Raw genomic sequence first — 27703 nt, forward strand, 5'->3', positions numbered from 1 at the left:
AAGCCATGGTTTGCCATACATCTTTATTAAAGTATACATTATGTACAATAATAAGTTATATATACAGTTACACTTTGGTTTTGTGATGAGACTGTGTCTGTTTCTACATGTTCTACTATAATGTATGTGCTACTGAGGTAAGTAATTCATGTTTGGCTTCTGTATATCATCCTATCAGCACAGCATATGTCAGACAAGATTCTGCCTGTCTGAAAACAGGGCTGGGGTCCATTTCATTTCAATTCAATCCAACAATTAGATTATTTACAAAAGTCCAACAGCATTAAAAGATCATAAAAAATAACTAGTTCAACCTGTTTTGAATTGAATTGGATTTGATGAAGACAACCCTGCTCTAAGAAGGCACATTATTTCAAATGTGAGCGTTTTATTTGCCTTGACACAAGATGTTAAGTAATAAAAATATGAATACATGCCTGATAAACATGCACGTTTATTAATTTAAAGTACCAGAGTCCAGCCCCAGAGTTTGCAATGTAAGATGTGAATAAGAAAGCTTTAGAAAAGGGAATTTGGCAGCAGATGGTGTGTTTGATTCTGTGCAGAGTGGTCATGGGACATTATGCTGACAACATCAAGCATCAGATAAAGATCATTCCTATTCCCAAAAAACTAGATCAAAGCCGTTCTTGGCATTGCTTGATAAAGTTGAACTTTTAGAGCTTACTGCTGAGTTTCAGGGTTAACTGCTTGAGAAACCAGGATCTTGACCTTTTAACATTTATCTGTTAACCATGGTTATGGATTTAAAATTAGCATAATTTTGACACTCACAAAATGTAACTTCATTCGGAGCTACTGTCTACCTCGGTACATACAACTGGTGTCTGCTGCTTTACGGAAGTGGACAACTGTGGCTACATATTGTTCTCATTTGCCATATTGGTCCCATAGGGGAGAGGGGAGCTCAAATCCTGTCTGAGCATGACTGAGCCAACCACAAACGCTGAGCAAGATCAGACATTATAGTATCACCGCAGCGCTGCTTCCACCGCGACCGACTGCATTCTTGCTCCGTTCACAGTGCAGCAACCCCGGGGGCAGTTAGTCATGCCCCTGCCGTGGCATCTCTCCTTTTAATTCAGGGTTTTACAGCTTTTCCACTGGGCTTTCAGTGGTTAAGTGGCCCTAAATGCTTAATTGGGTGCTGGAAATCACAGGCACTTTGCACCCGCTCTGTAAACCACAACACTTCAGCCTATTAGAGGCCCGGGGAGCCACACGCCAAATAATTAGGGCTGGCGGCAGCACTAGACCACAGCACTGGGGTAAAAGGGGAAGAAGAGGGGGAGAGGAAGAGTTGTGAGGGGGTCACAGACTGGGTCACTACTGTGGAAGTAGTTGCAGTAAGAGAGTGTACTGGTCTGTGTGTGTGTGTGTGTGGAAGCTATGGAAGTGGATTTACACGTGTGTTTAGGCATGCTGTGTTCACGTGTGTACGGTTGGTTGAACTTTTCTATAAACCTCATCTGTTTGTGATGAGTGTTTCCACACTTCACACACACACCTGTGTTAATCAAGAGGCATGTCTGAGTTGGGGTCACACAACGTTAAAAAAAAAAAAAAAGATGTTGCAGACATTTTGGTCACAAAGGTGTTGATAAAAACCTGCACAGTGTCTTAATTTAAAGAAATTATAATACTGTTCCCTGGTTGTGTGTTTGCTGGTAAACATCATGATTCAGCAAGAGACACTGAGGCGTCACTAAACACTAGTTAACAAGCAGTGTTTACCAGAGGTAAGCTTAGATGAATGATGTTTTAGCATTTCCAGCTGAGCATAATGACTGCATTTTTAGAAGGGAGCTCATGTCTGCTGTCTCTCCTGTATGATGATAACACAGCCAAAGGTGCAGTTATGAATGTTAACTGATGTTGTGGTCAAATTGGGTCACTTTCATTTCACAAACACAAACATCTGGCTTTGTTTGCAGATCAGAGGATTCAGCGAGAGTGATCTTCAGTTCAGCAAACTATTGAAATGTCCTTATCTACTCACCATTTAAAAAAAAAAAAAAAAAAATAGCATGAGGCATTTCGTATCAAACCCTTTGAAAACAGACAGAAAAGCTGTTGCGTCCAGCGCACACTTCATCCATGTTAAATTCTTAAACATTTGAGAAAGACAAAAGTCTAATAGAAAGAAATTCTGCTTATTATATAATGTAACTGAACAAGCCAACTACAGATGAAATGAATCTGAGGTATTGGATTTCTGTCTTTCTCAAACTCTATTTTGGTACTTTAGAGACAAAAATTTAAAACCAAAGAAAATATTTTGGATTAGCTTCTTAACGGGGAAAACCCATGATAGAAAAACAAGTCTGTGTCCAGAGAGGTCCACTGACATTCTTCATGTGATGGTGGTGATGTGTATACTGTATTATGTGCTGTCCTCCTTGTCAGAGCAGTATCTGTCCCAACATACATGTATACTCAGAAGTCTCTGCTCCACCACATATTTAGACACTGGCACAGCGTTGGGAGGGGGACGGGCAAGGGGACGTGCAAACCAACTGGCTGTGAAAACTGCTGATTCCCTGCCGTCCGCCTGCTGCCGCCACCTCATTGCTGCCCAGCACGTCTGAGCAGAGCGACTCGACGGCATCCAGCCTCTCGATCTGTACCAGGCGGGTCAGGAGGTCGGGGATGCTGTAGCCCGCCGTGCTCACCCTCTCAAAGAGCTGCAGGCCGTCGCTCATGCCACCGATCTCGTCGCGTTTCAGGCCGAAGCTCTCGGCCAGGTGTCTCCACGTCTTCACCACGGCCGCCTCGCTGCTGTAGGAGGAGCTCAGCATGCGGCTGGCCTTCTCCAGGCAGTCGAAGGGAAGCTCTGTGGGGCTCAGGCCTGGAGAGAGACGAGAGGATCACACATTAACAGGATTTAAATCAAGTTCATTTTTTGTCCTTTGGTCGCCCTAATATGTATTACAATTCATACTGATTCACACTTTCATTCAAGGCATCATTTTATACCTATCTAGTTCCTGTATTCTTATTTATATTTTGTCTTTGTTCTATCTTAATCTGCTTTGCTGCTGCGATGACCCAGTTTTCTTTCAGCAATGTTTGGTTGTATCTTAAAAAAGAAAAAAGATCTGTGGTCTGTGATCATCTGTGGGCATTGGAAAGAAGTTATTTATCAAACAACACACATGCATGCACACACCTTCACTTCCTAAGTCTCTTAGTCATGGATTAAGTCTGAATCTTGTTTACTTGAAAAACAAGACCATGGAGTAAGGTAATGACTTCTTTTCAATGCTCTTTCATTTCCTCAAGCAATTCTATTCAACACAGTTCATAAAAAGGGAAAGAAGTGAAATGCGCCCACAGTACTGGCATAAATCAATTCTTTATTCTATATTTGTAAAGACCCCTGGTGTGTTGGATATTTTCTCCTGTTTGAGAGACTTACCCTCTGTCACATTGCACGCTCTGGCATACAGATCCAGGATCTTTTTCCTTCGACTCTGTAGCATCTGTGTGGAGAAAAAAGAAGTACAGTTCTATTTCCAGATGATACTGAACTGAAGATCTGTTCATAATCATATTTTTTTTAACTGTAGTTAACATCTATAAAGGTCCAATCTTCCTACCCCTGGGGTTTTATTGTTGTTGTTGATTGCGGTCACACTGCTGGCAATGTGGTTGACATTGCCAATGTGGTTGGGGCTCTGGACATTATTGGTCGGGCTGGCAGTAATGTTGGGGGTCCCGTTGCAGGCACGTTCGCGGTCCAAGAGGCCCAGAGAGAGCAGGCAGAGGTCAGGCTTGTTGCCCAGATTGACGAGGCACAGGTTGGGGTTGGGGTTAGTGGTTTCGGCTGATCCTTGCTTCTCCAACGCTGCCTCCTCATCGCTGTCCATGCTACGGCTCAGAAGCTGCTCGTTCTCTGACGATGCGTCATTTTCACTGCACACACACATATTTTGATGATATTCACATGTGCACATATTCACTGGCATCACATAAAGAGCTTAATGCACACAGTCTCTTGCCAAGAAGAGCTTATGCTGAACAGTGGTTCATAAAACGTTTGGTCGAGCTATCTGACAGACCTAAGCTCGATCCACCTGTGGGCTTAGTGGTGGGTCATGGTTTTTTTTGCATACTGTTTTCCATTACAATGTTTGTTAGTACTCAACATTTCAGTGTCCAAGGGCTTCAAATACTGCACTCAATAATGTTAATGTTAAACATTCATGCCAAGCGTTAGATAAAAAGATTGGTATGACTCTCACATACAGCCACACCTAACACACTCTTTTAGCCTACCAGCACCTCTAAAGTTTACTTAAGAGGGTATACTTGTGTTTGACACAGGGTTATGTGCGGGACTCTTTGTTGGCTGGGTGCAGTTATGTGAGCTTTAGAGTTGCTGGTAGGCAAGATTTTGCAAGGCTATAGCTGTTTCTCCTTGTTTATAGTCTTTATGTGAAGTACAGCTATCGGCTGCTGGCTGTAGCCTTACATTGAATGGACAGATTTGAAAGTGGCACCTCAAACTCTCATCAGAAAAGTCAATGTGCACATACCCTAAAATGTTGAATGTTGTTAAACTCCTTTTAAACAGAGAGAAACCTTTTATGCAGTCACAAGAAGCGCTGTACACTTAGAAGAATGTTACTGGCACTTGTTTCGCACTTTTTTTTTAAAGTGCAAAGTATTTCAGTTTATTCTCAGTAGAAAGATGACATCACGGTGCAACATGCCCATAACTGCACAGATACAGGCAACGCAAAACAAAGCAACTACAAACTATGATGTAAATCTTATCTCTTACTGTTCTCTGCTTTACACCCAGACACATACATGCTCTTATGTTGATCAGAATCCCACCACAGTGTTTATTGTGCACTGCATGATGTTATACTACATAATAATTAAAGGCATTAATTACAGCTAATGCCATGTCTGTCCAAACTTAACAGGACATGTGACAAATGAAAACTGGAGAAGCATACTGTTGTTGTTGTTGTTGCCGTAGCTGCTGATGTTTCTAAGGAGTTCCTGTGATTGACTGAAATAGCCCCGCGTTTTACAACATGATACCATGTAATATCACATTATTACCCGTCCTCTCCCTCTCTGTGCCTGTGCTGGATTTTCTCGCAAAAAAGCACCTTGTTGACAGAGATGCTCACAGAATGCCATTGTTTCACAGTCCCACGCTCTTATCCTGAACACACACACAAATCGGCATTGTTTCCCAGACATCTAACACCCACTCTGGCAGCTTAAAGCAGTGAGTTAGCACATCTTTTGGCATGCTGCTATACCACACTATTTATTGCTATTGATGTTGAGGAGTGTGTGCGTGCATGTTTATCTAATCTGTTCTTAAATTTACACCCCCTCCATATATTTGAACAGTGTATCAATCTAAACATGTGCGCTACAGGCATTGAAACATTTGCACACAATGGCTCTTGGTAGGTTTGTGCTATATGCTTTCACTGCACATTAGTGTCTATAAAGCAGCAGTATCCGTTCATAGAGGATGAGATGTATGCAGATAGACGAAGGTGAGCAAACTATCGTCCTTTTGTTGTCTACCAGGATGTGCTTTCACCTGGTGGTGGTTTTAGGTGAAGCCTGGAATAAATACCCCTATCCACCCTGACAGCTACCCCCCTCCCTCCCCCACATCCATCTTTGTGTTTGCTAGGCTTCAGGGCTCATCTGTCCTACCTCAGCCCCCATTCCCCCTTAAAAAAAAAAACCTCACCCCTCTGCCTTTTCCAAAGCCACATAATGACTTTCTGCTTCATTAAACAGAAAAAAAAAAAACTCGAGCGAGCTTGGGTTTTTTTGCTTTTTGTTTTGTTTCCTTTTTCATGACACACACACACACACACACACACACACACACACACACACACACACACACACACACACACACACACACACACACACACACAGGAACATCAAAAAAAAAAAAAGGCCAGCAGCATAGATACTACTACTGCAGTGACTTGTTCTGTGGTGGCTTAATTACATGCAGATGCTGAAAAAATTACAAAAGGCTCTTTTTGTTGTGTAGAGTCTCTGTGACGCCACATACAAATGCACGCGCACACGCACACTAAAAGATAAAGACGATAAATATTGTACTCATCACTATGAACAATAGTGTGTGAAAAAGTATGCTGATCCTCGCTAGCAACAATAAGATAACTATATTCTATCATCACCAGCCCACCAGACCAGATCTCAGGACTGAAATACTGGATTTGGTAATGCCGCCATCCTCCACTTTACACCTTTTTATAAATGAATCAACTTTTAACCTCAAATGCATACAGTATGTACAGTATGTGTGTACTTTTGTTTATCTGAGTGGTTGTTTTCTTTCCACCTGCTGGACTCAGGTCTGTTTTTTCAAACAAAATCTTGATCTCAGTGAGATTACCTGATTAAATAAAGGTTATATAAAGATCAGGATACAGGAGGTTTGGATCCACCTTCCCATTCACTTGAATGAGAAAGTATGTCTTAACTTTTCATTGGCACTGTTAACAGTATAATTGTCACCTAAAGATTCATTACATCATCAGTCACCATAACACACACATACACAACAATTATGTGAGTATATGCAATAATTTCAACACATAACCCAAGTTCATATAGTTCACAAAACACTAAATAATATCAATTTTAGGTGTTGAAATGCTGGTGGATGAAATTGATACTGTGGTAAAAATGTGGTGCAATCTGGAAAATTGTGAGGAAAACAAACTTAGCAGACGCCTTTGTGCAGCAGCAGTGTTATGGAAAAGTTATTCTGCATTGATGACAAAAAAAAGGGAAATTGCAAAAAATCAAGCCACACTGCTTTTTTCAATGCACAAAAGTTTAAAAAGCCTTTACTACAGTGACTAAAAACTAGACTATGTATTCTGAATGAACCTTTTCGTAATCTCGACACTCTCAAGACCCTAACCCTTCAAACCTCACCCATCACCTGTTGTAATCAATCAAGGTTTGTAGCTTCTATTTCAAATCTTGTTTTGAGTCCCTCTGGTTTTGTACAGTCAGTGAGGCATTAGTGCTTGATGTCACTTGTTTCCCAGGGATGCATTTTATTCCTCTAAGCTGTCTACATGTAACCATAAACCACTGAGAATCCATCTGTCAACTGTGATTTGCTCAGCTGAGGAGCAGTGGTGCGGTGCAGTTGGTCAGTGAATCAGAAGTGTCTCTCACCTTTTCACCGTCTTCTGAGGGGGAGCTTTCAGTTTGTCAAACTCATCTTTCTCTGAATAGATCACAACGTTGTCTGAGGGAGAAAAAGACAGGACATAGAACATAGATCTTGTTTTAATCACGAACACAGAATACAGCAAACAGAGAGAAAAGTCAATCATGATTTAAAGCGACACTGTGTCACTTTTGGATGAACAGCGCCCACTGTGGTTGTAAATGGCAATTACATGATCATTGAATTCCCCCCCTTTTCTCTTGACTCTTGTGTATGTTGCTCTCATTTTAATTATCAGAAAATGCATACGTCCTGCAACACTTTTCTTCCAAAACACATTTTGAGCATCATGCAAAAAGACACTATTCTAAATTTTATACATAGAAATGTGGACACTCATGGTGGGTTAAAGTACAGTGAGGCAAAATTAAAGACATGAATTCAGAAAATATCTTAAAATCAATGCTGTAGGCTCTTGTGTGATCTTTTGTGATGAAGCAAGGACGCATTAGGTCTATGTTATATAACTAAAGTTGGCATTAGTTATAGTTTAGAACCGATTCCTGAGGCTAAAAGGACGTGTAACGCAAATGGAGGGACGATGTATAAAATGATTACAGTGACTTATGTGGAATTACACTTACATCATGGACACCCATAGGGATAGACAGCGTAATCAGAGAATACCTAAGTGGAACAAATTCCGTTTGTGTGTGTTTTTGAATTTAAACGTCTGTATCTTTCATCTCCTAGTCTTATTAAGTCAGTGTCTACATGAGTGACAGCTAGCTCCGGTAGAGCTCTGAGCAATGTGCTGCTCTCCTACATAAACACACCATTCATCAAAAATACCTTACTCCATACACACACATGCACACACACATTTACGGTAACCCGACATTAAGTAACAATGCAGAAATGTATTTTTTCATTATACTCTAAGTACTTAATCTTGTTTTTTTAGTTATTATATTATTAAGTTAGCAACCTTGTTGTGACACATAATGTGTCTGCAACCACAGATACTGTGTGTGTGTGTGTGTGTGTGTGTGTGTGTGTGTGTGTGTGTTAGTGTTCTTGTCCACACCACATGTAAGTTGTTAGTCAGTCAGTCTGGAAATGAAATTGAACAGAGCATCATTGTCAGAAGAAATGGCGCCTAAAGCAACGTATGGCTTTAGCTTTGGAAGCTTCACATTCCACCATGATGTCCTCATCATACTGCAGGTCTGTCAGCTTACACACACACACACACACACACACACACACACACACACAAACTAGAGTGCACAAGCGCTTGCATTTGCACATATTATGCCACAAAGCATAAATATGCGCATACATACTCAACTGAGCCAAAGCTGTATTAACATTTAGATTAGACGCGGCTTTATGATGTGATACAATTGTATTTACATTACATATTCAATATAGACTTTTACTGTTTACTGCTTTGGTTGTCATTTTGCTGTCTTAACGTAACCAGAGTTCAAGTGTCCTATAATTCATGTAAAGATGCTGTTCCTGGAAATCTTCTACCCTGTTTCTCAAGGAAACTCTTTTTTTGGGGGGGTCACGAAATATCCGCACAAAATGATCAGCAATTTGCAGCTGCATCAAAAAATCATTATCAGCTGAGCCATGAGCTCTACAGGAAAGTGTTAGATAATGCTTTTGGTAGATGTAGGCTTGTCCACAGATGGCCCACAAGTTTTGGGTTTAGAAAATAAACTAATCATGCAGTTACCGGAACAAAGATTACAAAAGATTTTGCCGCAGGATTGTGTTCCTCTTATACTGTAGCTGCTGGGTGGTATCTGTTCATTTTACTACTGACTATGGAGCTTTGACACTGTGTTGCAGTGATAATTCTGGAGTTGTTTTACAGCCGTTAAAGCTAAGGGTAGTATAACTAATTATAGTTTGAATTGTCACTATAATTATACAGCTTTGTTTGTGTGTATTTCTAAGTTTGATTTGACTTCAGCTACAGTTTAAACTGCATCTGTTGCATATTTTGGAGGCTATCCTTTAGAAACTGCAATGCGTGAGTGAAGTTTATGGAAACATGGTAATGATCAGTTAGCTGTTTATTTTTACAGATATGAAAACACTGAGGAGAAAAAGAAGAAAAAACAGATGGCCTACATAGAAACAAATAATAATGTCGCTAAATTATTGTTTGTTCATGCTTTACTTTGTTTCTGCATATCACATTGTGTTCCAAGATAGAAGAAACTATTTAATTACAACTGTTTAATTACAAAATAATCTTGCAATATGTACTCAGTATGATCTAAATAAAGTAACACAGTATTTACAGCTTTATTTACTCTCAAGTACTGTTGACTTCTATCGTCCAAGTTTGCTTCACGATGAAAAAACCATTTGTATCCAACAATTTCATGTGTGGTCTTCTTGAAGATCAAAGTCTTTAAATTGTTTTTTCTGCTTCCTTTAGTCTGCAGCTCAAAATGTGACCTTTTTGTAGTATCATGTTTTTTTGATTTAATATCATAACTAACCTTTCATAAACATCATATCATAACTAGCCTGTTTTTAAAAACCTGGATATAAGCACATACCCCAGTTTTGAGAAAGAATTAAAAAATAGAGTAGAAACTGTGAAATTTTGAAACCTTCTCGCAGGTGTGTTGTTGAATAGTCAGAAAAAACAAAGGAAATTCGAATAAATGATGCACACTCATACCATGTAATGCACAAGTCTGACAATATTAAGAGAACGAATGAGATAAATGAATTTGCCACACTTGTCTTCCATTCATTAGAAACCCAGGCACAGTCAAAAAGCCAAATGTGTTCATCCTCAACTGCTGAGGTAAATAAAATGGATTAGAAGTGACGGAGAGGCAGGATGTGGAGGACTCTAACACATGTCTGCACACATGTGATGAGGATCATGGATGAAATTAGAATCATGTATGCAAAGATATGACTCACAAATAACTTATGTTTCATGTAAACAAATCACAATCAGAATATGATCAAAGCCAGAATACAGACACACTGTTTGCTGTTAAATAATCCAAATTACGAAGCCAGATTTTAAAGCAGTTCAGTGAGACTCACAACAGGAAGCCATTAACGAGCGTGAATGCTCTGTAGACTTATTAATTATTCTGTGTGTGTGTGTGTGTGTGTGTGTGTGTGTGTGTGTGCTGTCTCACCAGGGACATCTTTCTTGTCTTCCTGTTTGTTGGATTGAGCCTCAACTGCCTTCGTCACCTGTCCAGAGCAACATGCTGCAGACAGACACACACATAAAATGTCAACACAAATGAAAACATAAATGAAAATCTTAATGATAAAATTGTGTGTGTGTGTGTGTGTGTGTGTGTGTGTGTGTGTGTGTGTCTGTGTCTCTCACCCTGGCCACTTGGTTTGGCCTTCAGGATATAAAACATAATGATGAGGACGATGGCGATGGCCATAATGAAGATGGTTGACATGGCGATAATGAGAGCTGTTGCTAGGTGACCCTGTCCTGTGGAATCTGGAACATGGAGGACTTTGATGAAGTAAAGTAGTATTAATTATGTCTGTTTGTGTGCATGAACAAACACAAGAGATAGAAACTGATGGGAATTAGGACACAGATGAAGCTGGTTTGTATGTTTTTTGCTTGTGTGTGTGTGTGTGTGTGTACCTTTATGTGGATTAGGAAACACAGTTGTGCTGCCGGGATCAATCTGAGGTTTTTCTATTTGCCCGCTGGTTGGCATGCCTGTGAAACACACACATACATGCAGACATGAACTTTCAGTCCTAATTGTCTCAGCAAACAGACATGTACTGCATTAAAGAAAAACACAGTACTACTACTACACACATTAGTACCTAGTTTCCATTTCACTGCACCTGAATGTCTTGAGACTGAATTGATAGACTTCCACACATAATTTGTAAGATTGAACCAGCCAGCTGAGATTAAAGGGTAGGTTCACAATTTTGTGAAATGATCTTCAATTACAGTAGTGTTTCCTAAAATGTATCACCCTCAGCTGCCCTCTGCAATCAACAAATAGTTTTTTTGGGAAGCGTGGATACAGGAAAGCTGTCCCAAGTTTTCTTTTCTCACTTTCCATCACTTCACATTTCCCCACTCCTCCCTCCTCCCCTCCTCTGTGTCTCTATTCTGGATTATTCATTCAACTGTTTTTCCTCTTTCCTAATGGAGCTGTAAAATCCTGGCAGCTCATAAATCAGCCTTTTTAATCAGTCTTTTATTTCAACCAGTTGATATACTGTAAACCTCTTTGGCATGTGCCTTGCCGCCGCTTCCCGTGGTCTCAGAGCTTCATGTCATCACACACACACGCACAAACACACACACACACTCACACACACACACACACACACACACACACACACACATACATATTTAAGTGCCCTGTGGCTGCAGACATTAACTCAGGGTATGTGTTTACACTCCCTGGATAAGGATATAAGCCTGAACTGGAATTCTGTTTAGTGTCTTGCGGTTTCATCTCTTAATAATGTCTCCCTGCGTCAACACACACTGCAAAATGATAATTCTGCAGGGAATTCTGGGTAATCAGGTCCAAACAAACTGAGAGGAGCAGAACTACAGAGCAGTGCTATGAAGCAGTTTAGTTTGAGGTGAAAACTGTGATACAGGATAACTTACTCACTATGTGAAATTGTGATATATGTGTCTAATGTCTTTATGGGTGTGAAAAGAAAAAAACAGGGTCAGTATAGCAAGTCTCTGTTGATGGTGAAAAATGGCAGTAAAAGTCAAGAATAATCAAAAATTAGCGATGCCTACAGACTCATAGCGACTGTCGACCAAAGAGTAGCACCAGCACAAGCACTAACACGCTAATCATCTTTTTTTCTTATACCCACTGAAGTTTTAATTATCACACACACAGAGCTAGGCAGGAGCCAGGGTAATTTACAGATTACATGGCGAGTGTCAGCCTGTCTTCACCCTGAGCACATAGAACTCCCAGCTTTCTGCTCCTTTTCCTTTTTTTTGTTTTTGTTCTCCTACTGTGGGTGCACTTAGTTCTCGTCTAGAGGGGGTTTAATTAAAATGTGGCCTACTTCACAGATATGAAGAAAAAGAGAATCATTGTTTAATCTGTTATCTTTTATCCAAACTTATTTCAGAATATGATACGGGCCTGGCAGCTTGCTTTGGCAAATTCTACGTTACAAGTCATTGGCATTATCTGTTTTGAACCTCTGTTACTGATTAATATAATATGGCAGGGATTCAACTAAATTTCTATTGATTCAAGGAATAATTTGACATTTTGGTAAATAGAGCCAACACTTTTTTGCTTGAAGATGAAGACTTGCCATCCACTGAGACTCCAGCTGGATTAAGCAAACCAGATACATGTGTGGGCTTTAGAAAGGATTTTAATGATTTTGTTACCTTCAGACAGAGCCAGGCTGGCTGGTTCCACCGTTTCCAGGCTTTACGATAAGCTAAGCTAACGGGCTACTGGCTGTAGCTTCATATTTAGCATGCACTAAGGGCCTGATTTACTAAGATCCCAGATAGTGGGTGCTAAATTGCGTGCACAGTGCAATAGATTGCGCGTTTTGTTTGCATGAGTTTTGCGGGTGATCTACTAAGAATAACTGTGTAAATGAAAACAGGGGCAACAGGGTGGAGACAGCAGTATTTAAATGAGGGTTTTGCGTGTCTTACATAATGGAGATTTTGGACGATTACAAAGCTGCAAGCGCAAAATGAAATGTGATCAGGTTCAAGTTAACAAATACATTGAGTTATAACAAAAACAAATATTACCAGAAAAACCGACATATGGGAGAGTATTTGTGACGAAGTCAATGCTGTTAGTAAAACCAAAAATATTCCACTCCAAAATTATTACGTCCTGTGCGTATTCTGTCATTGTGCCTCCCTCCTCCTCTCCACAGTAACAGAAGTCATCTGAGCACAGTGTGCAGCCGGTTAATACCTGTCCTTCAAAGGTATTATTTATAGATGTAGTTAGCGTCAGAAAATATACCTTCTAGTTTGGTAAATCACAATGCGTGTGCTAAATAACATATTTGCATTTTTCCTCTCTGTATTTTGCACACTGGGGTTGAAACGCCCCATATTACATATTCATTATAGCAAACGTACTAAATAGACAGCGTGTACTATCTTGCACAGTTGAAAGACGCAAACCTCAGTGCGCTGCGTTAGTAGATCAGCTTGCACATTTTTTGCGGGCGATGTCAAGTTTGCACACATTTTACCTTTAATAAATCAGGCATCAATCTTCTCATCCTTAAATATTGTGTGGTTCTTTAAAACAAGAAACTTGGTTGTCAAAACCTGTCAGCGCATAACAAATGCCAATTCCCATATGAGATTATTGGCCACATTTGCCATTTTTTGTGGCATTACATCATGAGTGGCATTACATCTGCTCCCCATCCGTCCTTCTCAGAAACAGGAGTGTAATATGCTTGTTTTCCAAAACCATTACAAATCACTGTTTAAAAAATAATGATGTTTTATGGTGTGACAGCGCTGTGGTTAAGGTCTGGTTAGGTTTAGGCACAAAGACCACTTTGTTAGGGTTAGTGAACGATCATGGTTTGGGTTAAAATGACCACTTGAAATGTGGTTTCTACTGCCTTAAAGTTACACAACTTTCGTCATCATTGCAACAGTAAACACCACGACAGTCGTCGTTATGGTTTCCTCGACTCACGGTTAGAAAAATGACCCTTGTGGTTGGAAACGGGAAGCGATTAGGGGTATAACTAACTACATGTTTTAACTATTATATTCTACATATATTTTGCCATATAACTAACTTACTATCTAGCCATCCACCTAACCCACCTCCTCTTAATAAGGAAGTCATCCCATATTGATTATCTGAACTGTGTCACTTCCCGGGGTCATAATTACTGTGCCCGCTAGATGTAAATGTAACTACAGTACAGGTCGTTTTTGCCGGCCTGAATTTTAGGCCAAAACTTTGGTTTTTCTTGAGAACAGGCTGTAAATCTCTTTTTTGCACTTCTTCCCAGCACCATTCAATCACTAATTTCCATGCCTGGGAGAAACAATTAGGGCGCTGTTGAAAACCAAGTGTTTATTCATACACACACACATTGACTCGTGCTCCTACTTCACACCCTCTTCTCTGCAGGCCCAGGCTGCTTTGAGGGCTTTTCATCTTTCAAAACACGCTCATTAAATTTGACACAATAACAATACCATTCATTTCCGGGCTCTTCAATTACACTCAAAGGGGGTTTTGAGCAATTATGGGACCATAAATATCATTCCCAGGGCGGTATGTATCAGTGTGGGTCAAAGACAATGTTCACATTCGGCTGACGTTCCCTCATTCTTGGATCAACGTGATCTATTTGTCACATCTGGCCAAACCCACAAAGGGCACAGCAGGACTGAGGAAATATCTGTTCCAGCTCTGCAATAAATATTCAACTGTATTCTTCTCATTTTTCCTTTCTCCTTTCAACATATAAAGAAGATGGGGAAACTGCACTCTCATTATTGCAATGCATTTATTTCAACAAATGAAGATTCATCAAAGCTTTCCTTTCAAGATATTGATTTATGATGACTGATGATGCTGGAAAATGTAAAATTGCGTTGGCTTTCTGTTTATCTCGTTACCACTGGCAGATGACTTTTGCATATGGAGAGGAAGGTCAGGTTCTGAGACTCATTTCCAAACTAAACTATTTGATTTCGGGGCCATGATTAGTTGTCTATCTAATCCATCAATCAAATTCTAATTAACTGGACTCTAATGTTCCTCTCATTCTCATGGTGTGTTTAATTGACAGGGGGCTGACACAGATAAATGTAACTTATTATAGCTGTACATGGTGAACACATTGTGAAAGAGGCGATCATTTTCATTTTAAAAATGATGAATGATGAAAACTGAATAAACTAAGCCCTTCAGGAGACGCTATGGGGATTGGAAATTAATTGAAATTACACATATTGTAACCCTCTTGCTATCAGCAGAACTTGCTTACATGTCATATGGTAGCAATATCGCTGTGTCCCCTTCTTTTTTACTGTACTGGGGTTTTGAAAATCAATCGTCTCAATCGGGACGTACTTGAGAAAAAGATACAGGAAAAAGAACAACGGGAGCCGTCACCCGATAACAGTCACGTTCATGTTGCGAGTGCATGTGGAGAAACGTTTATGAACTGCTGAGCCGATACTGAGTGGGAAACGGAAAAGTGGAGACACCCTCGGGTAAATATTATCGTCCAGAGATGTGGTCGCGGCAACAGTTGGCGCCACGCATGCAAGCACACACACACACACACACACACAGATGCATGTACACACAGTGTCAGGTATGCAGAGTAATCAGTAAGTCAGTGAGGTTATGGATGAGCTGCCAAACACCCCTCTGGAGCCAGTAAAGCAGAGAGGAGGGGGTGCATGACTCCTTCGATGAGGCCCGCTGACAGGGGAGGACAGTGACTAGAGGGTCTGTGAGAACTCAGCACAACCTCTGACCTTTGATTGTTCCCTCAAACTAACTCCAGGTTTCAATATACAGTACATCTGTATCTGCTTCTACGCACCCTGTCCCTTTTTATTTCCTTTCATTTTAGACAGAGAGTTTTATCATCTATGGTAGCTTTGAATACAGCGGAAACCAGGTCTATGTTTGAACAGAGAAAGTTGTGAAGGTACATGTTGAAAAAGAAAAAAAGGGGATTTTAGAGTTGGAAAAAAAAAAACGTGATAGGGGATGTTGGAGGAAGCAAGCAGCAAGAAAGGTAGAGAGAAAGTAAACCATGAAGAAGTTGTTCTTACATTCTTTGGTGTTGGGTGGTGCATTTTGACAGGAGTGGCAAACCATCCCATAGAGGTTCCTGGGTCTGTTCTCCAGCATGTAGTACCTGGGGGGCATAAAACACATAATCAGTAACTTGTTAGGCTACATGATTACACTACTCTAAACAAGGTTATGCTTCCTGGTAACTTAACAGATACAATGTAGATCATCTATTCTCCAAAAAGCCTTCTTCTATAGCTTTGCTTCACCATGTAAACCAGGGCCTCCATCAGGATCTTTCCCTGCACCAGCCATAAAACCCTCATGAACCTTATTCTGTTCCTTACACAGCCATAGGAAAGGTTAAAAAAAGGAAAAAAATCAGCTTGAAGGGAGAGAGAAAATTTTCAAATAAATACAGTTTTTAATATTTCAAATGAAGCATGGCAGGTGTGTGTAGGTATGTGGCCTCACTACCTTCTAGACATGCTGCACCTACAGTACACGATGCATAAATAAGGTGAGGCAGCTGAGGTGAAAAGTTTGACACAGTGAAGAAATGTACATAATTGATGCCCTGAAGGCGCCAAACATTGCTTGGTACAGACATCGCCCTGAGTCATAGAGCACCTATGGGAGGAAAAGGAAGAATGGGAAGCACTAAGGAGCCAAATTTCTCTGAGTAAGCAGAGTTTGTTTTAAATCGTTGAGGCTTGAGAGCGTGAGCAGAATTTATGAGTATGGACACAAAATGCAGCGTGGAGATAATTACCTGACGCTCGCTTATATCTGGATATACACAGGGCGGCTGGTTCAATCGTGCTCTCAGAGACTCTTCAGCATCACAAGACCACGAGAATATATTTATGGATTTTTGAGGATTTTGGTGGACAGACAGATGAGACATCTGATTTGACTTTTGCTGGTGGTGTTTGAATTCCCACCACTAGACATTAGTCACTGCGTTTTAACTACAAATAATATTTTAACAGTTCACATTAAAGAGGAGCACACGATATATGATTATTTCATGATGATTTTATTCAACACTTCCTTTAGTATACTCCTTTACTTTAAATTACTATATATGTCCTATATTCCTGCAATAATCTTCATCCTAAACCAATTTTAGAGATTTTTTATTTAGTACAAAGTTGTATAAAACCCTAAAAATAGTTGAAAATTTGAAAGATGTACAGAGAAAATATATACTTTCTGTACCAGCTGCAGGCAGTACTAGATTTTTTTTATGGAAAATTGAAAAAAATAAGCAATCATTGAGTACAATTAAGTGTACATTCAGATAAATTATACAAATTACTTCATGAGTTATACATGTTATATGCAAAATAATGTAATATTACATCATTAAATTAAATAATGTGTTAAAACCGTTTTAGTTTTTAAATATTTAATCTATTCATAAAGATATTTCATTATCAACTATGTTTGTGTAAGAGATAACTGATATCACATATAATAATGTCTACATGAACTTACTTCCTACTGATGACTTAAACATTAAAGATTATAAAGTGCTACTGTTTAAAGTGTAACAGAGTCATTCTCGTTTTCCTTCAGGTCTTTTCCTCTACTGAGACACAGACTTTAACTTAACTTCATAGCAACTGTTCAGGCCTGTTCTGTTCTGCGTCAAACGTGTGTGGACTCTGCTAACTGTAGCGTACGACACCCACACAAACATCACAGCCTATACAGTACGGATACGGAAACAAACATGACTGAACTCAGTATTCGCACGCTCATTCCTGTAGCAATCACCCTAATCAAAAGCAAAAACATCCTCTAAAAACGAGACTGAAAGCCAAGAAAACTACAAAGCAGCCTGACAGCATCCAGATTGATAGGAAGAGGCAAATATTTCAACATTTAACAATCTCTGTTTAAAGTGGAAGGATTATCCAACATCATAAATCCCTCATATTTACGACATTTCCTTTAAGAGATACTTAAAAATACAGTACTGCATATTGCTTACATTTAACAAATATTGTATGAAATCCATTTTCCTTTAGCAGCAATGTCAAATAATCATCTCACAACAGGAGATCCTAAGCAACAATTTAACATGCTGTGAGAAGGAAACAGTTTGGTGTTGACACAGCGAGTTAATTTCTACTTAGAGGCAAAAGGAGGAGGGGTTGATAGGCGATGGGAGGTAGAGTGAAGATGGATAGCAAAAATGCTTAATTGTCACCACAAATTTATCACAGGAGAGCAGTGACTGCAACTGTAAAGTGGGCAGATCACACCAAATTAATTAAATACAGAAATTGGACACATGAAGTCGCTGAAGGCCTAAGGGTGTTAAGAAATTTTCACTCTTGCTTACTGTCTCATTTCTGCACAGCTGGCCAATAGTAGGTGTCAAGGTCTGACTGACAGTTTCATAAAGACACAGAAATTGTCGGGTGCAGTCTCTTCAATACCCATGTCAGAAAGGTCAAAAAAATAATTGCTTTCCATTTAAAACTACAGGTTATTTTCCTGCATGCTACGCCACTTGAATTGAGTCAAAAACACAATTTTGACTAAAATAATGTGTCATTTACAATCGCTTCTTCCACTTCTAACATTCATGTGAGGAAAGTTTCCAGATTCTGGATCAAGTTGAGTTTTAAATATATATACAGTAAAAGCTATATTTATTTCAGTATTTTCTTATAGTGTACATTGTTGTTAGTGTTCATGTCAGAATATGTCAGATTACTTTCTATAAATTGTGGTCACCTCATGTGGTCATCACATGTAGTACTCATATGGCTTTGTTTTATGTAACCACAGCTTCAGTGGCAGCTCTTGATGTGAACACTTCCTGAACTTAAAGTAATAATATTTAAGTGTACACTGCAGTATTGTATAGTAAGTGTATGTACTCTTTTTGTTCTTTAGTTGTGCTGCTGACTATCAATTTAAGTCTTGTGTTTGTGAGACATTTACCCTGGTAAACAAGGTCCACACTCTGCGTCGCTGTCTGGAGTTCCCGCTACACGCACTGTGGCTTTGTAGAGGGCATCGCAGTCTTTATGTCGTCTGCAGATCTCATATTTGCCTTTGGAGTACTTCCCCTGCGGGCACGGCACACAGGCAAAGTCCTCATCCTTCACACCGTAGCCACAGGTCTGCAAAACACACAAACACAAACGCACATAATGATGTATAGTTGTGTTAACATTTCTCCCCCTTGTCATTTCATGTCAATAGAGTACATTTTAATATAATGTTGTTTAAATGAACTCAGCGCTGCTCATGATTAATGACATGATTCAGAACTATGGAGCCAACACACACGTTAAAAAAGACCACTTGCAAACACACATCTGTTTCTCTGCAGAATCCTTAGTAAATCTGGCATTACATTTTTGAGATGACAAAAGAGGAATCTGATTGGTCACAGAGGTCCCTGTTTGTTTTGTGTGTGTGTGTGTGTGTGTGTGTGTGTGTGTGTGTGTGTGTGTGTGTGTGTGTGTGTGGCGTCCCATGCCTGGTAGTGTTTAAGATGACCAACTCATCATTCTGTCATCTAGCATTGATCTCCTCCTCCCATCTCCGCATGTTAATTCCTCACAGTGAGGAGGTAGAACAGCAGGCACTGACACACACACACACACACACACACACACTCACACACACAGACACACACACTGTCTGTCTCTCTTGCTCCCTTTCATCTTTCATTTCCCCTCTTACTTTCATCTGTCTTTTAAAACAAGCCTATGTCTCTTCGCTTTGGGCTACAGGAGACCAACCTCTTTTGGAGAAATCTAATACTGCTTCTCTTGTGTTTGACATTCTGAATTCACAGTGTGATTGTTTGATATAAAATTGCACCGGGCTATCAGCAGGGTGTTGTCACTTTGGGTTTAAGCTCACTTTGTAGACAGGATGTCTTTTGTAGACAGGATCATAGACCTGTGGCTTCTGTTCATTCAGTCAAAGCATTTCCGAAACATGACAACAAACAGGGCAGATTATTTTTGGGGGCATTTCTGTGTTTTAGTTTGATGATTGACAGTGAAGAGTGGAAAGAAACATGGAGGAAGAGAAAAGGGAAGAGAAAAGGTCAGAATCAAACCAGGAAAATTGCGGTTATACATCTTAAACCAACCAGGCCACAAAGTTGCCCCAAGGGAACATACTGTATTCTTTATTTTGGGCAATTTTGCCACATAATGAAAGCTAGCTTGAAACTTCAATACCCTTTTTTTGGCTGCAGGGCCAGCTTTTAAACACTGACTGACTGATAGACTGACCCTCTAGTGTTTCATACACAGTCCAACCATATAAAAGGTTTCACTTCATCTTGTTTAATGTTTCCGTCACTTTCGTCAATCAATAAAACTTCAGAAACGATAAAAATATAAGTCTGACTTCGGTGTTCATGTACAACTAGCATGAAAATCTAATCCAGCTCTGTCAGCCACAATCTGGATACAAGATGCACATGCAAGGGGGTCCTCGAACGTCTTCATCGTTTTGTGATGTGCCATGTAGCCGTGTCTCTATGTGTGTGGGGGGCACATACTTTCTGAAGTCTGTTGTGAGGAGGAACCATATGGTTATCCTATGATTAAAAGGGTGTCGCACACTTGCAGGGAAAGCTCAGGGGAATAGACTAACACATGAATTACAGGCTTTGGCACCCAGTGGATTACACAGACAGGAGAAAGTGCAAAGAAGCCTCTCATCTCACTGATCAAACTCCTCTCCCCTCTCATGTCTCTATCGCTCACAAATGGCTAAATTGCTCTTTATGACAGAGCTGTGTGCTTATCAGTCTGAGCTTCTTGTCGCTGTCTTTGTCAGAGAAAAAAGACACGTGGACCGCTTGGTTTTTGAGTTCAAACACAATGTGCTGCTGTGGTTGTTTAGCGAAAGCATATGGTAGATTAGTGAACTCAAGGACGGAAGGAGAGAAGCTGGAAAGGAAGTGGGAAAAAAACTAACAAACAGTGGCACCAATCATGGGATTTTTATGTATGCTGGTTTATTGAGCTAAAAGAGGAAGGAAGGAAGTTGTTATTATGATGAGATAAAAGGATAGTCCAGTTTATGTTTTTGTTTTATTGAGCTTTCATTCAATTTTATTTTAAAACCCTAAAAGAGACTAGCTCAGGATGGCATAAAAATATACATAAAACATTTTGGTGTTATCTATATTCTGTTCTTGGGTTAAAAGAGACTAGACTGATGCCAAACAACGTTAGAAACTCACTCATTATTGAGACATCCAAGTTATATCTGAATATGAAGATTTATTTTTTTAATTCAACTTCTGAATTTCATGGTGATCTCAGCCTTGAAACCAATTTGGTCACTTCATAAACAAGCCTTGAATGTTTTGGATAGGAAGGCACAACAGTATCATCAATATGATATATTTTACAATTAAGATGATCTTTGCTAATTGTATTGAGTTTGGTGTTTAACTTGCAATACTTCACTTCCACCACTGAAAAGCTTTATTCAACTTTTCTCAGAGCTTAATGGAAACTTCAAAGTCAGCTTTTATGGGAAAAAGTAAAAAGTCCTTGAAAGAGACACTTCTCTGCACACTTAACTGCCTTTTTCATTTAAGGCCATGAAGGAGTGGAATAACCTGCCTGACCCTTTGAAAACTTGTATTAGCGTCTTTATCTGAGCTTGTAAAATGGATTTTGAGAGATTAATCGTCTTTTTATTAATTGTATTGTTAGTAGGTGTGTCTGTGTCTGCCTCACTGCAAAAAGGAATTCCCCGATAGCTAAACCTCTCATAAAGCATATATTCTATAAATTAGATTAAATAGGCACATTGGAAGATTTATTGTAATAATTTCTCTGTCAGTGCATGTTGACGTAGCTTTAATTTACCTCAGCCAATTTAAGGTACAATACATATAGAGAGTCAAAACATTTGTTCCCTAAAGTGAAAGTAGGTATAAAACTGAAATCAAGAGAACAGGCTATAAAAAGGATGCATGAACAGGCTTTCCAGTAGCCGCTCCTGGTTTCAATTTGAACCAGGGACTTTTCTTGCACGTCAATGTCAAATAAACGGAAAACACCCAACAAAATCTTTAAAGAAAAGATGCACATACTGAATAAATTGAGAGTGACTATAATTCTGTTTGTTCACTGCTGGGTGCATCTGTCTCTCTTAGGAGGGCGTGGCACCCTGAGGTGCCTGATGAAGCATTTACCTCCGTTGTGTTTGCTTTGGCTGTCTGCAGGCTGACTGACAGAGGCTAAATCACTACGTGACTACTGCAAGTCATTCACCATAATGCATGCCTTCACATCGACGTCAGTGAGAGCGATAAACCATAAAGAAATTGTGCATTTGAATTTAAGCACTCTTCACTGTGCAACAATGTGTGCACTTATGTGTGTGTGTATGTGTGCTTATTGTGGGTGGTCTGAACAAAACAAGGTTAGGTTTTCGGGGCTAATAATCAGTTTGATATGGTCACAGATTGCAGATTGATGTTGAATTGGCAGCTATGCTCAAGCCCCCCCTCCACGAAACAAAACAAAAAATATCCACATTTAAGAAGCTAGAAACTGATCATTTTACTTTTTTTCCTACAAAAAATACTCAAACTGATTAATCAATTATCAAAATAGTTGCTGATTCATTTTCTGTCAAGCCACTAATTGCTTAATTAACAGCAGCCCTAATAGCAGCAGCAGGATTGAAGTTATTCTATCTTTGTGAAACAAGGTCAGTATAATACTAAATATCCTTAAAACTGGGATTTTTGGGACAATTTATACCCAATTCACCCCTCCCAACAATCAGTGGAGATATCTGGTCTGGGATCTTTGTTGGTACCAATGTTTGGCCCTGATTATCTGGTAATGTGAGACGTTTACAGATCCAATTTCTGACGTCCAGGACTGCGCGTTTGATTCATTGGGCCGGTCCTATCATTTCAAACATGTTTAATATTTAGGGTTTCAAATCTGGATGATTGCGTCACTACTTTCCGAGAGGGGCCCACAATAGCCAATAAGAGAGAGCTGACCTTGATGCCAAGCAATGGTAAACACTGTAGCCCTGGAGCCTAACATTAGCTAACATACCACTGCTGACAGACATAAAAAATGTGTCTCACTGCAAAGCATTTTGTTTACACCTGCTTTCCCATGAAACCCACGAGACCCCGTGAGATCATATGAGGTGGTGCAATGCTCCCTCTGGCACGATAATCTTAATAATATCTTGTAGTATTATTTTTCAAGTCTTGTAGTGTGTGCATGTTTGAGATTAGAGAGAAGAACATCTGTGAAGTTTCTCCTAATGTGTGTGATGCAACGTAATTTCATATTTGGTTAGGATTTTAAAACACGTGTAGTCTGATCCAGGCTTAAGTGAAAGTGCAAATTTGGGCTGTACTCAAAATCCATTATTACATGTGCATGCAAATGTGTCTCACCATGTGTGGCTCTTGTCCTGGTTGGCACTGAGGGCAGGCCTGGCAGCTGTTACTGGTCTGGTTTAAGAACTCGTACTCTCCACAGCTGGAATACTCCGCACTCGCAAACATACAACACACCTGGAGGTACAAAGACAGACAGAAACAAACAGAGAGAGTAAGAGTTGTACATTGATAACTTGGTTAATGTGCGAAAACAAGAAAATGCAAATGAAAGCACAGAATATGTGTGAAGTTTATTTTTTGGTATTTAGACACATTCACTGAGCTCGACACATTTTTCCTTTTTAATTTAGCACATATTCCATGTATTAATTTCTACATTTATTTTTAAGTTTATTATTGTAGATATGTATTCATTCTTGCATGTGTAGAATTCAAAATTTTGTATAATTCAGGATGACATTTATTACAATTTCTCTAGATTTCCATATTCATTTATTTAATTATAATCATTTTTATTTATGTTTAGTTTTAGCAAATCTGGAGCTCTGATATGTTTTTTTTGCAATATTTTCATACTGAGCTATTATTTCACATTCTTTGCTGTCAAGTTTAATATTGCAAACCTTGGAGAAAAAAAAAAACTATTCACCCTGTTTTATTTACAGAGGTTTACTAAGACTGCACTTATGATTATGTTTAGTCTTTAAAATGCCAAGACAAGTTTTCAGCAGAATCTTAAATAATAAATAATTTTAACTTTCTCTTCAACTCAAATCTAGAGAACTGACATAAATAAATCATGCTTCTCTGCATATACAGTCTGCAAAAAAAAAGACAACTAGTCCCTCCACAGTTTTATTAGTGTCTCTGGAGAAAACATGATTTAAATACCAAGGAGACTGATGTTGATTTGCATTTGTGTAATGTCGGTGTTGCATCAAATGTCTCTTAATAAATAATTTATAGTCAGTGTAATAATAATTTCAATAGTCAGTGTATGGCAATTAATCAAAATCAACATCTGCAACAACAGCAGAGAAAAATGACTGCACTGGATGCAAACAATAAAGAAAACAAACATCATATCCTGACACTCAGTTTATTGGAGGTCACTGCTGTCTGTGTGTGTGTGTGTGTGTGTGTGGTGGTGGTGGTGGTGGTAGTGGGGGTTGTGTCATTGTGGCTAACTGTAATATGTAACAGCTGGTATTTATGGCTTGACTAGCACACTTTGTGCTTTTCCAAACAAACTAACTGACTTTTTAAAAGAATCATCTGTAGTCCAGAAAAAGGTGGAGGCAAAGTAAACAAGTGTATGACCAATGATTAATTCTCCCCATCTTTTCTTTATTGTCTTAATAACATCTCCATCCATCTCTCTTCCCCCTCATAACTGTCTTACGACAACAAGCACAACGCTGTTTGAATAAATATACAAATGTGCACTGAATGTGTGTATACGTATGTGTTTGGAAGGATATTTGTTTGTCATCTCAGGCCAAATAATCAGTTTGCAATTTAGACTGGATCTGCACCTGATGTAACCTGACGTGCCAGATGGTTGGTTACACAGAACCATCTGAGAAGTCCACCATGGAAACTGTTTGGGCAGGGCAGGAGCTTTCAGAAAAAATACTTGGCATGTGATTATATCAACCATCTGTCCATCACCGTCTTAATTTGAACTTGTTTGCCTAAAAGTCATTTAAAAGCTGCATATAATGACGAACTGTTTAGAAAATCACAACACGGTGCAGTCGAGACCAGTGTTTCCTCTCTGGCTGGTCAGAGTCTATCTAGTTTTGCATTTAAAGTTCAGAGACTCACAACAAAGAAATAAGAATGTTAGTGTGGCAATTTCCAAAAACACTAGATCATGCAATTTCCTTGATACAATTTAACAGGGCTTTTCATGAGACCCCCTCTGCCTTTTAAATGTCCACTTCTTCCAAACCTCACACCTGCAGCTAAACAGAAAACTTTGAAAAGCTCCCTTCACAGCCCCAGAGATTATTATACAACTGCGTTCACAGGCTGAGCTCATTACAACGAGTAAACACAACTTCATGTGGAAAACCTGCACCGCTTTAACACCTTCATCCACTTAGTTTGGGACTAATAAGACAAGCCTCCTATCTCTATAGATCTATTAAATGCTGGACAAAATGACAACCCACTGGAAGCAATAAAAATGTTTTACAACACATCTCAGCATGCGCAGGCTTTCTCTGAAAATGTTTTCAACTTTTCATATAGCAGCACTAATTTTTTTGTCATTCATGAATCCCTGAAACTGCAACAATGATCTCCTCCTCCACATTTTTCCACAGCTGGAGAAAGCAGCTGTTATACCAATGCACCAACACTTCTTTGCAGGCCCACACAGTTTTGCACGTCAAAACCTGGCCTTGTGTCCCCTATAATGTTTTCTATAACACATGGAGCATAATATCAGTAACTGTTCAAAAAGGATGGGCTGTCTATTGGGAGTACCAGTATTTTTCCAGGGTGTCTGGTGCACAAATTGGCTACAATGAAAGAAAAGAAAACACCAGAGAGAGATGGATCGAGCTGTAGTGATGAGTCCCACCACCCTAGTCAATCACGTTTGGTTACCTGGCCCCTTTTCTGTATCTTTGAACATCATATTAATTAACTCACAAAACTGTGGACTGCTGCTGACTCGCTTCACATGAATAACAAACCTAAAAAAACGCAGAGGTAGTAGTGAAAAGATCAGAGAAAAGAAGTGGAAATCCCCCCCAAATAAGCACAAAAAGCTGTTATTTCTAGCTAATCTGTGCTTTCTCAGCATAATGTCATTTATTAACATTTTTTTGCTCTGGTTTCAAAACAAGGGGTTTAAATAGGGAAGAAAAGCCTCTTAAATTAACTTCTTTGATGCTGTAATTGCTGCTGATCAGTTTGAATTCTAATCTTGCACTAAAACTGGTCATTAGCAAAGAGTGGAGCATGAAAAATATGAATGCCTGTACAATAATTATGATAACGTAATGCTAAGAGAACTGCTATAAATACCAGATACCTTCCTTTTAATGTTAAGCTTTTGTTGATGCTACTTTAGCTGTTTGTATCATCCACCTCTCAACTTCACACCACCATGGAATTATTATAACAGCTTTTTTGGCTTGACTAGGCTCAAAGGTCATGGTTCAATTGTTAAGATTAGGCAAGATTACTTTATTGTCACTGTACAAGTACAATGAAATATTGTTTAGATGCCCATTTAAAATAAAACAAAAATACACTTTGCAGTACGTTGCCTCCAGAAATGCTGTCTATATATAAGCGGTTTTAGAATTTGTGGACATTTATAATCCAACCACTTCAGGATTTGGCGATTTGACACCGCTGACTTAATCCAAACATTTCTTCCTTTTTGGCTAAGTACTCCAGTGTCGGCCCGCATGTACGCATCATGACTGACGAGAAGAAAACTGAAGAGGGAGGGAGGGAGGAAAAGGTGGAGGAGTCTGTTTGGAACACCGCCAGTGGGTTTCAACATCAAAACATGCAGAGAATGTATAGATTATGGTTGAGATTAAAAAAGATATCTGCTCTCTTAAAAAAAACTCTTTAGATTGACTAATTGGTGCAAGTGCTGCAGAGTTATGCAAGCTGTTGGCACCTAACGCCTCAAGTCTGGATGACACTGTGCCAAGTGTGGAGTCGATTGTGGCTGCGATCCATACTGCTGGAGCAAAAGGGGTTTCGGAGAGCTGATACAAGAAACATGATGATGATTTTGGATTAAAGCTACTACTTTGTAATATTTCATAATACATAAGGAAGTGAAGTAGAAGAATAACAAAAAGTTTATAAATTAGGCTGGGATGAAAATGAAATGAAAAAATGAAAAGCTTGTTAAGGGATGAAAAATGAGAATTTCAGAGGGATGACAGAGGGAATTAATGAGGAACAGAGAAAACAGAGAAAGAGTAAAAACTTACCAATAACGAGGACAGAAAGATGGACTTTGTCTGAACTCTCCTCTCTGACATTTTTGCGTCTTCTTCCTGGGGGGGGGGACACACAGAAATGGAGATAAAAACACTCATTCATTGTAAAATACATCAACATAAACATGTACTGCTTCCGTACCTAACTGTATTTACAAAACACCAAAGTCATGCATGTAAGCATTATCACTTACAATAGTGCTGTCAGTAGGCGCGTTGTGAATGAGTGTGTATGTGTGTGGCCCAGAGAAGTTCAGTGTCCCGTTACCATCACGTCATAGCCAATAAACATGTAATAATAGCAGAA

At 39.3% G+C, this 27703-nt stretch overlaps 1 protein-coding gene across 1 annotated transcript; it reads right to left on the reverse strand.

Annotated features, from left to right (window-relative positions):
* Positions 1–2483: 2483 nt before the first annotated feature.
* edar (ectodysplasin A receptor) lies at positions 2484–27438 on the reverse strand. The gene is made up of 11 exons (XM_053329254.1): positions 27388–27438; positions 23471–23590; positions 18994–19175; positions 16071–16156; positions 10896–10973; positions 10617–10742; positions 10417–10491; positions 7234–7306; positions 3621–3936; positions 3440–3503; positions 2484–2869 (listed from the first exon to the last, which is right to left on the reverse strand). Exons 1-11 carry the CDS (start codon positions 27436–27438, stop codon positions 2484–2486), a joined length of 1557 nt encoding a protein of 518 aa, XP_053185229.1.
* Positions 27439–27703: the final 265 nt, after the last annotated feature.

This window comes from Scomber japonicus, chromosome 11 (genome assembly GCF_027409825.1).
Source record: "Scomber japonicus isolate fScoJap1 chromosome 11, fScoJap1.pri, whole genome shotgun sequence".
Classification (NCBI taxonomy): Eukaryota; Metazoa; Chordata; class Actinopteri; order Scombriformes; family Scombridae; genus Scomber; species Scomber japonicus.